Genomic DNA, 13,987 nt, shown 5'->3' with positions numbered 1-13,987 from the left:
GATGGTTAAAATTAAAAACAAATACACTGGAGGACCGGAGCTAACTCTTATCTACTGCACACCCTGAAGCCACAAAGTAAAACACCTTACATGGGCTAATCCTCAGCCACAGTCACATATTGGGAAGGGGCAGAACATTTTGTTAATAACAAGAGAGAGCATGTTGCATTAAGCCACTGGTCCATCTGGTCCAGCATCTTGTTCTCACAGTAGCCAACCAGATGCCTATGGGAAGCGCCAAAGCAGGACCCAGCCACAAGAACACACACTCCACCTGCCCTTTCCGGCAGCAAGTATTCAAAAGCCTACAGCCTCCGACGCAAAGCGTAGCCATGAATGGCTAGTTGCCATTGATAGCATTTACCTTCCACATATTTCTCTGTTTTAAAGCTGGTGGCCATCCCTGCTTCCTGTGGCAGCACGTTCCACAGTTTTATTTATTTTTGTCTGAGTTACGATTAAAGAGAAATTGAACTACCCTTTGGTCCAAATACTGTTCTTTGTTAGCAACACCATGCCTGCCCTGCCTCTTTAGGCCATGATTCTCTTAAACGAGATTAGAGAAGCTGAGGCTAAGGGGGAAATGGTGTGTCCTGAGGTCAAACACTGGGTTTCTGGCAGCAAACCTCTCTTTGAGGGATAGCACATGAAGTGAGGACAAAGCAAGTGGATGCCAGAGAATCTTCATTTCATGCCTAAATAGAAAGAAAACAATCTGCCACCAGCAATTGAGGAGAACCAGCTATGGACAAAAACCATGCAGTGTTCATCTGGCTGCTACAAACTTGTTACTCAGTCTTGCACAATTCTCTGCTGTGATTCTTCATAAGTGGGAATAAACCCTTTCATCCTATTTGGCGTTTCAGGGCAAACACCAATAATACCAATCACTTTTTCCATGCTACTCAAGCTGTATGTGGAGTGAAGACAACTGCAGTAGTAGGGCATTTTATTTTGATAAATGTAAGCATAGCTTAGTTCTTTTATAGACTTTCTGTGGGGTAAGTATCATTGAATCCGCTGACAAGAAGTAGAGTGTGTTTGCTTTCTTAAATAAGAGGTGCCTTTTTAGTCTTGAGGTGGGGTAAATATATTAAGCAAAGTTATATATTTCACTCAGTACATAGCAGACACAGGTGTGGCATATTCCATATTCTCTATCCAAAAAAAGGAATTTTTCTTCCATTTTGCAGGTAGCTCCCTGACTGGAAAAAGTTGTGCAGATGCAACCTTTTCACATCAGGAACATTCCTGTGACACTGATTCAGCTGCAAACTATTACTGAGAGTTTTTATTCCTCCTATACATATTTCTGGGAACCCCTTCCTCTGTGGAGAGATTGGAGAGGTGTGAATTTGTGGTTCTTTATTATTTTTTCTTAGTCTCTTGCACCTAAAAGGTTGCAGAGCGACTTGCTTTCAGAAAACATACATGTAAGTGCATTGTTAACTATAAGGAAAAATGTCATATGAAACATTAACATTTCATACAACATGTAAAAATGAAAACAGCCCTTCACACCCGGTAACAGCAATGGACAAGGTTTAACGCTGTGGGTTAAACCACAGAGCCTAAGACTTGCTGATCAGAAGGTTGGCAGTTCGAATCTCCGCAACGGGGTGAGCTCCTGTTGTTTGGTTCCTGCTCCTGCTAGCCTAGCAGTTCAGAAGCACGTCAGAGTGCAAGTAGGTACCGCTCTGGCGGGAAGGTAATCCGTGTGCTGCTCTGGTTCGCCAGAAGCGGCTTAGTCATGCTGGCCACATGACCTGGAAGCTGTACGCCGGCTCCCTCAGCCAATAAAGCGAGATGAGCGCCGCAACCCCAGAGTCGGTCACGACTGGACCTAATGGTCAGGGGTCCCTTTACCTTTTTAAAAGCAGACAATACAGTCTTTCAAAGGCCTGGAGAAAAAGTTCAGTTTCTACCTGGTACTGAAAAGGTGTGCAGAGATACCGGGCAGACCTCACTGGGGAGAGCATTCTACATGATTGTATTTCAATGGTGGAATACATGCTTTGCATGTGAAAAGTTTATGAGCTTCCTCCTACTTTCAGGCATTTGCTTCCTTTTAATTTGGTGCTGGAGAAAGTCCTTTAAAAATTGATACTAGTATTTATACTGGAATACACACAGTTTAAAAACATGGCATTGCTAAATTGTCACAACCAGATTTCCTGTGTCAAAAAAAGTCACCTCTTCCAGACTTAAAAGTTGAAAGTGAAGATGGTATTTCGCTTAATTGGTGTAACTCATGAAGGCATTTCATCTAAAGCAACAGTGATGCTAAGAAAGGAAGTTGTGACTGCGGATGAGGCTGTTCAATTGCATTGATAGCCTCTTTCCTCTATGTTTATATGTTTGCAGTAGAACTTCTGCCAGAAGTAATCTTAACGGTCCTGCCTGGCTGTCGGGCACAAGAAAGACTTACTGCAACCGAAATCAAAGCTTGTGAAATTGCTGGCATGGAATGCTGAGATTTATTTGCTTTTCCGTTAAAGAGGAGTGTACTCCTGGATCATAAAAGTTTTTTTCACACTTGCACCTGTCGGTTCAGAACAGTCTTGGGCAAGAAGAAAGGGCAGCTTAAGGCCTTTCCTGTATAGGTCGAAAGAGGTCAAAGGAAGGCAAGCAGGATTATTATAATTTTAGCTGCCTTCCTAAGAAGTGTGTGCATTTGAGCCTTCCATGCTGTTCACAGGTGGCTGCTTCCAGTTTTTTTATATTAACAATTTGTGTGCTTTGAGTGCTGTATTTCCACCTGAAGATGAAGTAGATGAGCTAGTGACTCACTCCTCTGAAGCCCCACATCCTCTCCCCTGTGTTGTATCCATGATACGGGTGTAGTCAGGTGGTTTTTTTTTGGGGGGGGGTAGCCAAAGTTGTTGAGATTTTCTTAGGAAATCAAAGTTGGGAAATCACAGGGGGAAATACCCCATGAATAAGACATAGGGGGCAGGCTTCTGCTGCAGGGAGAACCTCAAATAATGGAGTTGTTTCAATGTTTCCCAAAAATATTTGGATCCATGGGGCTGGCTTCCTCCTCACTTCTGGACCAAGGTCACCCAGCGAGCTTCAAGGCTGAATGGGGATTCGAACCCTGCTCTCCCAGGTCCTAATCCAAAACCCTAACCAATACGCCACAGTGGCAACTTCAGAGCCGATGTTGGTCTCTTTTTGGCGCTTTCTGCTGGAAGGAGATAATTGCTATGATCTGAATGGAATATTGGAGCCTTAGAATGTATCGATTGTAAAAATAAAAAATCCCTGTGTCATGATTTGTGGACTCATACTGCAGAAAACGGAATATCCCTTGGACACGTTCCAAGATATAAACAACAACTTAATTCATAGAGCCTACACGAGTCAGTTGAGGACTATAAAATCCAAACTGGCACATGAAACTCATGTTTATATCCCTTGTTCAGGGACATCATCAAGGAGCCTCACAGTAAGTAGATTTTGTTGGGGTTTATCAGGTCAATTTAGATCAAAGTGTAGGTCGCCTCTAGAGAAATCCAGCTGTTGGCTAACTTCATCTAAGGATTGTCCTGATTTTTCCACGAAATTGTGCGGAATCTTTCTGAGCTCTTATTTGAAAAATGATGTTTACTAATATTTCTGCCACTTATTTTAATCTTGTAACTGGCAGTGTGATTGAAAGTTCCAGCTTCCAGCATCCAAACAAGGTGGCAATTCTGCCTGCCGTTAAAGAAACCCAAAGATTATTCCTGCCTTAGTTAAATGAGCTCACATATTATTGTACTTAATAGAAGCTGGACTGACATGAGGTTAACAAAACCTGATCACTATGCATATGCATTTAAGGAACCGGATAATTGTATAAATGACCCACACCCCCAAGGGACTTTGCATCCTTCCCGCAATTTGATGGCAACTCTGTAGTACTGAACAGTATATTTCTGATGTATGCATATACATTCTGTCCTTGAAAAGTACACACATTTACTGATCAATGTCTGTAATACATCTTCTGGTTTGACTTCATTTCCTCGGTATAAGTAGGTTCCTTATATTCTCTGAAAAAATGCATTTTCTCCATAATCCCCAGTGGTTGTTTCGTTCACATTCAACTCAATATGTTGTTACATTTGGTTCAGATGCTGTGGAAGTGCCAGGGGCACCGCTTGCCTGAGCTTGGCTTCCTTTGGAAACAGCCATCAACAAAGACTTAAGGATTTTATGCCAATTTTGAGTTCATTTTCTAAAATGCAGGTTTTGCAGCTGAACTCCTACAAATAAGCAGCCCCCAAAAGACATTTTCCAGAGCTGCAAGCCTGCATTTCATCCTCTGCTTCAAAACCGCTACTTCCTGCACTCTCTGGCCCCACCTACCACTTGCAATGCGGCCCCTGGAAGGTAAATCACGAGGGACAAAGTCTCCCATCCTTGTTTGTTAGGGCTTTTTATTGTTTCCAAATGGTGCCTTTAATGACTTAAGAAGTGTTCCCTGAATGATTAGGGATATGCTTAGGTTCATTCATACAAGTCTGCTCTGAGCATAGGACAGAGATAATGAACGGAAGAGAAAATTTTCTAGGAAGGAGATTGTTCATGAATTTAACCCCATCCATCTCTTTTTGGTTAGGCCCACAGTTAAATTTACATCCACTGTACTTCCAAGAAATATTGAGTAGGAATTATACTCTAATTGCAAGAGTTCTATCATCTGTCATACACATTCTGTTTCCAGTCATGTTACACTTACCCAAGTTCCCTGGGGACAAATATGCCCTTTGTGCATTTAATAACTGAAAGAGGATGTGATTAAAAAAATAAATAAATATGTAACATACTTCTTGAAAAGCCTTAGACCCAGGCATAACAATATATTGATTTTGGGGGTAGTGGTGGTATGATGATGAAGATCTAATTGTTAGAAACCATTCTCTGAGATTCTTTTGCTAGCCAGTTAAGGTCACCCTTGGCTGGTGAACGGTTTAAAATCATAAATGTTAAATGTTTCTAAATGTCTTCCGTATGCCAGAGGAATTTTGGATGGAAAACTGGAAGCAGAGGGTTGCCAGGGAATGTAACTGGGCAATCTAGAACTGGATAATAATTTCCTAATTACTCTAATGACTTTCATTATCAAGAATTCTCAGTGTGTCCCCCAGGAAAATAAAAATGATGGAGTGTTTAATTTCTAAAATGTGAGGTGCCAGAGATCAATTGTGTTTGTGCCATGTATTTTTCTCAGTGGGCCATGGCTTCTGAGCAGCGAGTCTCCGGTCTGCCTATCTAGCTTTGATCATCTTTCACCGACGCAAGGTGAGCAGTTTACAGGAGACTCAATAACTCACATCAGCTGCCTGTTAAGGTCAACTCAGCTGGCAGAATTATTTGGCTGCCCTCAGCCTGATCTCGGAGATGGTGGCCATCTGGATTGGTTTGGGATAAAAGAACAAAGCTATGTCGAAATTACCATTTACTCTGGCTCCAGTGCACTCCCAACACCTGCCTCAGGTAAAAGACATCCCCACCCCTACATAGCCCAAGTTAGGAACACTGTGGGAGGCTGTTCTCCAAACAACTAAAATTGCTGAATTTTTTAATTATGTTGTTGGACTCAAGGGCACCCACAGTAGTTTTTCCAGGGCAGGGGGGCAAAGTAAGGGGGAGTTGGGTGGAGCAGGCTCGTGGGAAGACAATGATGTCCCCACTTTGTCTCATTTCTACGTTTCGCCTCTCTCATTCTCTCTCTCTCTCTCTCTCTCTCTCTCTCTCTCTCTCTCTCTCTCTCTCTCTCTCTCTCTTAATGAAAGCTGGGAATCTGGTGGCTATGTTTAGTTGGGGGAAGGAAATAGCCCCCCCTTGCACTCATCAGTCCAAACTCTTGCACTATTTCACTGCTCTTTCTGTCTGCACACAACACAAAGTCTGAATGGAAACTTTTCAGTCTGGTTCCTGCTCATCTCCAGACAACTGAGGCAAGGGAGGGGAGTCTTTTTGCAGGGAACCAGGCAGAGGGCCTTCTCAGTAGTGGCGCCCGCCCTGTGGAATGCCCTCCCATTGATGTCAAGGAAATAAACAACTGCAGTATCTGACATTTCGAAGACACATGAAGGTAGCCCTGTTTAGGGAAGATTTTAATGTTTGATATTTTATTGTGCTTTTAATATTCTATCGGAGCTGTCCAGAGTGGCTGGGGAAACCCAGCTAGATAGGCAGGGTATAAATAAGAAAATAAATAACAACAACAACAACAACAACAACAACAAAAATAATAATATCCACCTCCTGCAACCTGAATGCTCTCCTCCAGAAATCCACTAGCTATCATTTATTTGTTTGAAAACCTTACACCTCACAAAGAAATTCAAAGCAGCTTAAAGCAATGAAATATCCATGCAATAAAAAACCAACAAAGCAAAATGCTTTACAGGCTCATGCAGATCAGTCCTTTCTTCTCCATTATAAACAGACACTATCAACATTCCCATGGCTCAACTACTCCAAGCCATAGGCTTCACTTGTAAATTCACACAATCTGACTGACCTCTGATTCCTCTGACTATAGATCTGTCCTCTCCTCCCCTGGCAGATATGAGACATATTGAAAACAATAGAGAAACCTATCATAGCTGTGATTGGGCGGCAGGGTGACACCAGCCAAACAGGGAAGCAGCAGAGACTGGAGGTTTTGGCTTTGATGTAACACAATGGGATGAGTTACTTTAGTATTTCTTGTCTCCCTTACTCATTCTGGAAGCTCTCAGGGTGGTGTTTGTGTGTGTGTCAAAGTAGTTCACAGTAAAGCAAATTAACAAATACAACACAAAATGAAAGGCAGCAAAACACAACCCATCCAGCAGCAATAGTAAAGCAATAGTCAGACTAACAAATGGGTAGCCCAAAGCAAAACCAACAGGTAAGTCAGTAGAACCAACCACCAGTAGAACTATCAGCCTCATTCAAAGCCTTGTCTGAGTAGCCAAACTTTCATTAGGCATCAAAATGATAGCATAGGGCTGTGTGGGTTTTCTCCAGAGGGCATACCTTACAATCCATCCCATAATTAAAACAATCTCCCTGGTCTTTGTACCCATCTACCTGGATTAGGCGCTTGGCTGTTGATTGAAGCATGGCGCGGTATGTACAGAGAAGACAGTACTTTACGTACCTGCATTCCAAAATGTTTTAGGCTTTAGCTAGCACGAGGATAGAGAAAGCTGTGGCCTCTCAAGTATTGTGGGACTCCAACTCTGTCAGCCCCAGCCAGTGTAGCTAATGATCAGGAATGAGAGGATATATAGTCTAGCAACACCTGGAGGTCTACAGATTCCCACCTGATCTCGTTGTGGGATAATCAGCTTATGTAGCCAACATGCTGAAGTCTAATTAATCCACGAAGGGGTTAATACCATAGAGTAAGCAATCCTACCTAACTTAGCTATGTCCACTTCCCCCTCACCTTGAGAGGAACAAGGTAAACAAGCCTTTGGTCTCCTTCAGTCTGCCTGAGCAGCTGAGCGTGTAAAGAGGTTTGAGCTAGTTGCTACAACTCAGACTGCATGGTTTTCACAAGCCACTCTTGAGTTCCTATACCAATAATTTAGGAGCATTCACCACTCTGTAACTAAGTTTTACTGCCTGTGTAAGTTTTTCTGAATGCTGTAGTGCAGGCATGTCCAACCAGTAGATCGTTATCTATTGGTAGATCCCCGGCTGATCCTGGTAGATTGTGGGACCCTTATCGATCGTAGGATTAAATAAAGTTTACCGAAAGTTAACAAATAAAAGTTGAAGAACTCTGGGCAATCCTACCCCCCAAAAAGCTCAACAACTCTGAGTAATCCACCTGCCCCCCCACTCCTCCTCCCTCCAATGACAATGGATAGATCACTGCCAGTTTTTTTATACTGGGAGTAGATCACAGTCTCTTGGGAGCTGGACGTGCCTTCTGTATTGAAAAGCACACGACTCTGACCATTGGTGAGTTTGTAAGTAAAGCATTTTAAACTTACTTTTGAACTTAAAGGGCATATTTTAAAAGTCTAACAGCCTATATTTCCACACTTTACTTTGCTGCATATTTTGTAACATTAAATATCTGTTGGGGTTGTCTCACCAAAGAGTATTTGCCCCAAACTTGGATATTGGCGTTCAATAATTCTCATTTATATATAATTTTTCCTCAAATGAACACTAGGAACTTAAATTGTGTCTAGAAATGAGCATGCAATCACAGGCTCATACAGCATCTCAGAAATAAACTCTAGCCAACCTCAGACAAAAAAATTGTTGTGATATTTTGCACTAATTTGATTTTCTGGATGCTTTTCAAGTGCAGTTCCACATACAACATGATAATCTTGGTGATGGAAAAATATTAATGGCATTGTTTATTCCTGCTTTTTTCCATGCATGAGTATACCTAAATGGGAAGAAATATATCTAGTACTTTTTTTCATAAATTGGCATTTTCTCTTAAAGCGGGGTATCATGAAAAGCAGCACAAAATCTCTCATAATTTGAAGTCAGATTTGTTCAAACATAATGCAGAGCCAGCTTTTATTTAGAGACTGGAGGTTTTAAAAAACTTTTTACATGCTAGATCAGTCTGTATCTCAAAAGGAAGTTGCATTATTGTTGGCTAAATTGCTGGTCTACATCCATCAATGGATGTTTATTGCCCAAGGTCAAATACCCAATAATAGGCTACTACAAACAAATGTAAGTATTGGTGAGTGTGGAAAAGTTGTCTTAAGCTTTCTCTGATTACATTCCTCCTCACAACCTCTAATCTTTACCTCTTGGGGAGCCTTTGTGTTGGCAACTGTAATTCACCATTACTGGCTTATTCTAAAATTATAGCCTTTCATGCAATTCTTCATGAGAATTTTGTTAGGGTGACACAAACTTCCAACATGAAAAGCTATAGGTATGTGACATGAAAATGCCTGGACTATAATGCCAATACCTCTTGTATGTGAGAAACATTAGATTAGGTAAACTGTAAACGTTATGAGAGAAAGTATTTTAGGTTTATGTTTTTGTCCTCTGTGAAAAAGAGTTACTTGCAAGTTCTATTATCATGAGGTGGTAAAAATGTTCTGGAAATATTTGGAACTGCTGCCTATCTTCTGTGAGTGTAAGATACCGAGGCACTCTTTCTGCTTAGCTGCAGGTTTTATTACAAATTCCATATATTTGAAACACCAGTAGAAAAGAAAGCACATCCTCTATTTACAATCACTACACATTTACATATATTATGTACAGATAGTGAATTTAGTCAAATATATGAGAAGAAAATAGAAATCTAGGAAATATATCAGTACAAAACTGTACATGGCTTATTCTCATTTTTAGTATGATTTTACTGTAATAATAAATACAGTTCTATATTTACAAATCTTTTTTTTAAAAAAAGCTTCTCAAATGAATTTTATTATTTTCCCATTAAAATATCTCAATTATAGCTTTCAAACTTGCTTATGAAAATAGTATGCATAGTGTTCTGAAGTTCAATTTTTAATATAAAAGAATCTTTATTGAGCCAGTCTTCAGACTTATTCTTTTACTTCTTGTATACAAAAGAATATATATTCATGTGAGGAACAATTTCACTGACATTAAGCAGCACTCCATAACCGAACCGCAGTAAAAGTAAAGCTAAATAAACATTGTAGTATGTATTGTGCCATGGTCAGATGATCTCTTGTTTAATCCAAAGTAGTTTTAAGAACAGAGCTCCAGTTGCACGCTGCATTGCTTCAAAATCCAAGGAGACAAAGGAATATGATAACCGTGCAGCCGGCGTTCGGGTGCATACTTTCCGCATTTGTTCATTTTCTTTCCCAAGGATGCATGTGTCAGCTCAGAAAAGTGATGCTGGATAAACCTGAAAACAATTCAGGTCTCCCAACCTATAGTATTCAATGTGGTTCTTCCAAAGTAGGTCTGCTATTGCTAATGGGACTTTTTAATGTAAAGTTCTAACTCAAATGCCTATAAGCTGTGCTAGGTTCAACCTCTTTAACAAGTTAAGAGCGGCTCTTCACTTTCACGCTTAGAACATTGAGGCCAGTTCATGTGTAAATATGTATTGTGCAACTAGGAGTGGTACATTTTTCATAAATACTTCCAAGATAATCTCATTTTCTTAATATTTGAAGTCCCATTAAAAAAAAAAAAATCAGCTTAGTGGAAGTTTCATTGTGACCATTAAAAGATTCATGAATGGAGAGTGAGAAATGTTGATCTATTTTGAATCACCAGAGCCAGTGCTGTAAACATCAATGGCTTTTGGATTTTTTCTTGAGTCTGAACCTCAACTGATTCAAGAGTGGTTGTCTCTAAACCAGACTGAGATGGTATCAGTTAGGCTTTAGGATGCCATTTTCATTGCCACCAAGCCTTTGGCACCCAATAGTAGTAGACAATTATTTCCCTCTTACTGCACCCATTTAATAAATGTGTGATTGATAATTTTTAAACACAGGTGACTCTGAGATGAAGCTAATGACACGGAACAAATGTTACTGAAGACAGGTTACAGCTTTCACTCATTCGATACGATGATGGCACTAGTGAATTGTTGGCGGGAATATCATATGATATTCTGGTGCTTGCAAAGGTTACGAGAGCCTGAGTTGAATCACATGACTGTTTTTCTGCATCCTCTGAATTAACAGAAACCAGGCTTGCGTGCTTGGATGCTTTCCATGAAAACAACTGCTTTCGAAGACTTCCCAGGTCTTCCTTGAAGTGTGGGTTGAAAAGTATATAGAGAAGTGGGTTTAGACATGCAGGTAGGGGGACAATTACTAAAAGTATTGGTTTAATTACTTCTGGGCTAATAAAAGTAAGATTTAACAAGGAAGAAAATGATAAGATAGCCACAGGACAATAAAGAATGCAGTTAGTAAAAAGTAGCAAGGCAATATGCTTGACCATGGAGCAGTCCCAAACATTATCCAATTCTCTCTTATCCAAACTACAGTAGAGTTTTGTATAAGCTATTGTCATTATAAGAAAACAGAGAGAGTTCAGCAAGACCAGTGCCACCATGTAACCCACAGCAGTTGGCTTCCCAAAAGGCAAAGGTATGCACAGAGGGGAAACCCCATACTCACTTCCCCCAAGTACTGGAATCACTGCAACGATTAAGGCCAAGACAAAGCAAAACAAGATGGCTACCCTCATGCTAGCAAGAGTGGCACTGGTCTCAAACTTTGTGGTGTGTTTCACGGAAAAGCCGCGCTCAAGAGCTGCTAGCGTCAGCAAGAAAACGGAAGCCTCTGAAGCAAAGATGGAGAGAAGTCCAACGAAGTGGCAACCAAGTCCACCTTCCCACCAAGCTCCATACTGAGCAAAGACTCCAAAAGTTAATGCATCCATGCTGGCAAGCACGCTGCTGGACACACCCATGAGTGTGTTCACAATGGCTATTAGTCCAATCAACAGCTTTATGGAGGAAATGAAGAGCGGGAATCTAAAGATCGTCGCAACCACCAATGCATTGCAAACCAAGGCCAAAACCACGATGGTCCAGACGCCAATTCGGATTAGCCAGCTCCCGAAGAGGTAGTCACAAGGCTTGAAGGGTCCTGCAAAGGCGAGACAGGAAAGATGAGTGCTTTTAGCTGCCGTGGCAACAACACAGGCCTTCTCTTGGCCACTTTGCCCACAGTGCCTGAGCCCTAAGAAGACATCCTTTCCTCTGCCAGCCCTTTCGCAGAGCCCAGGAGAGGTGGTGAAGAAACTGCCAGTGTTGCTGCTGCTATTGTAACAGTATTATTATTATTATTTTAAGGGAAGAAGGAAAAGGGATTGTGGTGGTGCTGGTGCCACTAAAAGAAGAACGCAGCACAGGAGTTTCCAGCAGCAGGTCATTGGCAGAGGCTCCATAAAGCACAGCCCTGGGTTACATGCATTTTGTCTGCTGTTTCAGAGAGGTGGCGGTTTGAGCATTGCCTTTTTTTGCTCTGTGTAATGGGTTTTTTGTGGTGCTCACAACAGCTGTTTAGATTTACAAATGTGCCCCCAGGCCCCTAAAGGTTGGGCAGTGGCTCTCCAGGGCTTCCGCCAAGAGTCTTGCATAGCCCTACCTAGAAAAGCCAGGGATTGTATCTGGGATCTTTTGCGTACAAAGCACGCACTGAGTTGCAGTCACCATGGAGCACTGCGCTTTTTCATAGCTCCTTTTTCTAGAATATAGTGCGGAGTCTGCCAAGAGAGGAAGCGAAGGAGTTTTGAAGCCAACCAACAGATTGGATGTAGCTAGATCAATACCTGGAGAGGGAGAGCATTGCACCGAATGATGAGCTTTCAAATCTTCATCAAAGTCAAGAAGAAAATCCTCAAAGTCGCGGTCATCTGTAAAAAGATGAGGAGAAGGTGGGTGCCAGTCTTGTCTCACTTGGAAAGCAGTTCCATAGCCTGGGGGCAGCCACTGAGAAGGCCATCTCCCTCGTCCCCACTAAAGATGCCTCTAAGGGTGGCGCTACCAAGATGCATTTTCCCTGAAGATCTCAAAGCAAGTATATGGTCCTTCAAATAGCCTGGGCCTAAGTCATATATCATTAATCTCTTAAGAATTCAGAGAAAGGGTGACAGCTTATCCATTAATTCAGTATTTCCAGAAGATGCCTTACAGTAACTTAGCCTGTAAGTAACTCTAAGGACACCTAACTCAAATAAAGAACAAATTCTATCCCAGTTTACACCTACTTCCCTCCCTTTCGTCTGGGTTGAATTTTAGATAATACACTTATTGGGCAGACATTTGTCCTCTTGTAGTCTGTAAAGAACAGAGGCAATGCTAGATTTTTTAAAAAAATCAGTAAGGCATTTTGTGTTGCATTCAGGAAATTGATTTTAACAACAGTAGCAACCGTTAGACTCTAAGGCAGAGCTGGAGCCACAGATTTTGTCACAGAAGGCAAAAGACTGCATTGCTGCCCTCGCTCTCTTGCAGATGTGTCCCCCCCATTCCACACCCTTGCCCCTTGGAGTGGAGAAGCCTTGCTGGAGTTGGGAGTGGGAATCAAGAGGAATTCTAGATCCCCAACTCACCAAGCCCTGGATCCCAATCCTTCACCACACAAAAACTTGAATCCTACAGCTCCTTGCCACCAATGTCTGCCCACACAAAGCTGGGGAGAAAGAACCCAAGAGGAGGTAAAATTCGAAAACATTACTTTACAAGGGTAAAATAGGCATCTTATTGGAGACTCATTTGTACTGGCATTTTATTTTAAAGGCTGAAATCAGAAAGGCATACATTCATTTGATTATTGGTAGCCACATTCCAGTCACAGTAAGTGGCCTCTTTTAAAACTGATTCTTATTATTTACCATGTGTATGGAAAACGCCAACATCTTTCCTTTGAAATTCCTCAGCACTGCTGTTCTCATCCTTGTTCCACTGGTTTTGGATTTTGTAGTGGCCATCGCAAGCTCCAAATGCACAGCACTGATAAGCATAAGGCATTTCAATCACCCTTTAGAATTAACAGACAAGATTATGAACATCAAAACATCAGTGTACTCTGAACATCAGTGAACATCAGTGTACTCAACCTACATCCTTTGCAAAGTCAACGCAAATGGCATTAGCATCAAACTGAAGCAATAGAGAGGCAGGGCTCTGACTCATTAAACAAATATTAAAAAATTAAGGGAAAGCATATTCTTCCCACATCCCTGTACATTTCAGAACATTGCACACATGCCACAATTCCTTCTGTTTTCAATGTTCAGGCTGTGAGCACTGTTGCTTATGTAGCTACACAACACTGCTGATGAACAAGAAGGAATTATCAGCAGATGTGTGTGTAAATCCCAAGGTTTGCAGAATTACATTTAAAAAACCAGAAAAACTCTAAATGGAAAGGAAACTGAAAAATATCCACATGAGGACTATTCAATAACTATGGAATAATGTCTGCAGGGGGTGAGAATCAGAAAACCAGTGGGGAGTCAGATTGGAGTGGAGTGGCTATGAACATAATAATGATTT

General features: G+C 41.4%; 1 protein-coding gene across 1 annotated transcript in view; it reads right to left on the bottom strand.

The window, feature by feature from the left end:
* Positions 1 to 9,477: 9,477 nt before the first annotated feature.
* LGR5 (leucine rich repeat containing G protein-coupled receptor 5) overlaps positions 9,478 to 13,987 on the bottom strand; it is a 68,724-nt gene continuing 64,214 nt past the window's right edge. The window contains exons 16-18 of the mRNA XM_081928017.1: positions 13,324 to 13,469; positions 12,259 to 12,342; positions 9,478 to 11,573 (exon numbers count right to left, since the gene is read on the bottom strand). Coding sequence (XP_081784143.1) covers positions 10,483 to 11,573; positions 12,259 to 12,342; positions 13,324 to 13,469 — 1,321 coding nt within the window. The 3' untranslated portion in view covers positions 9,478 to 10,482. The remainder of the gene's footprint in view (positions 11,574 to 12,258; positions 12,343 to 13,323; positions 13,470 to 13,987) is intronic.

This window comes from Podarcis melisellensis (assembly GCF_964234715.1).
Source record: "Podarcis melisellensis genome assembly, chromosome: 10".
Lineage (NCBI taxonomy): Eukaryota > Metazoa > Chordata > Lepidosauria > Squamata > Lacertidae > Podarcis > Podarcis melisellensis.
The sequence above is the reverse complement of the archived record's forward strand: the minus strand, read 5'-3'. Positions and strand labels throughout refer to the sequence as shown.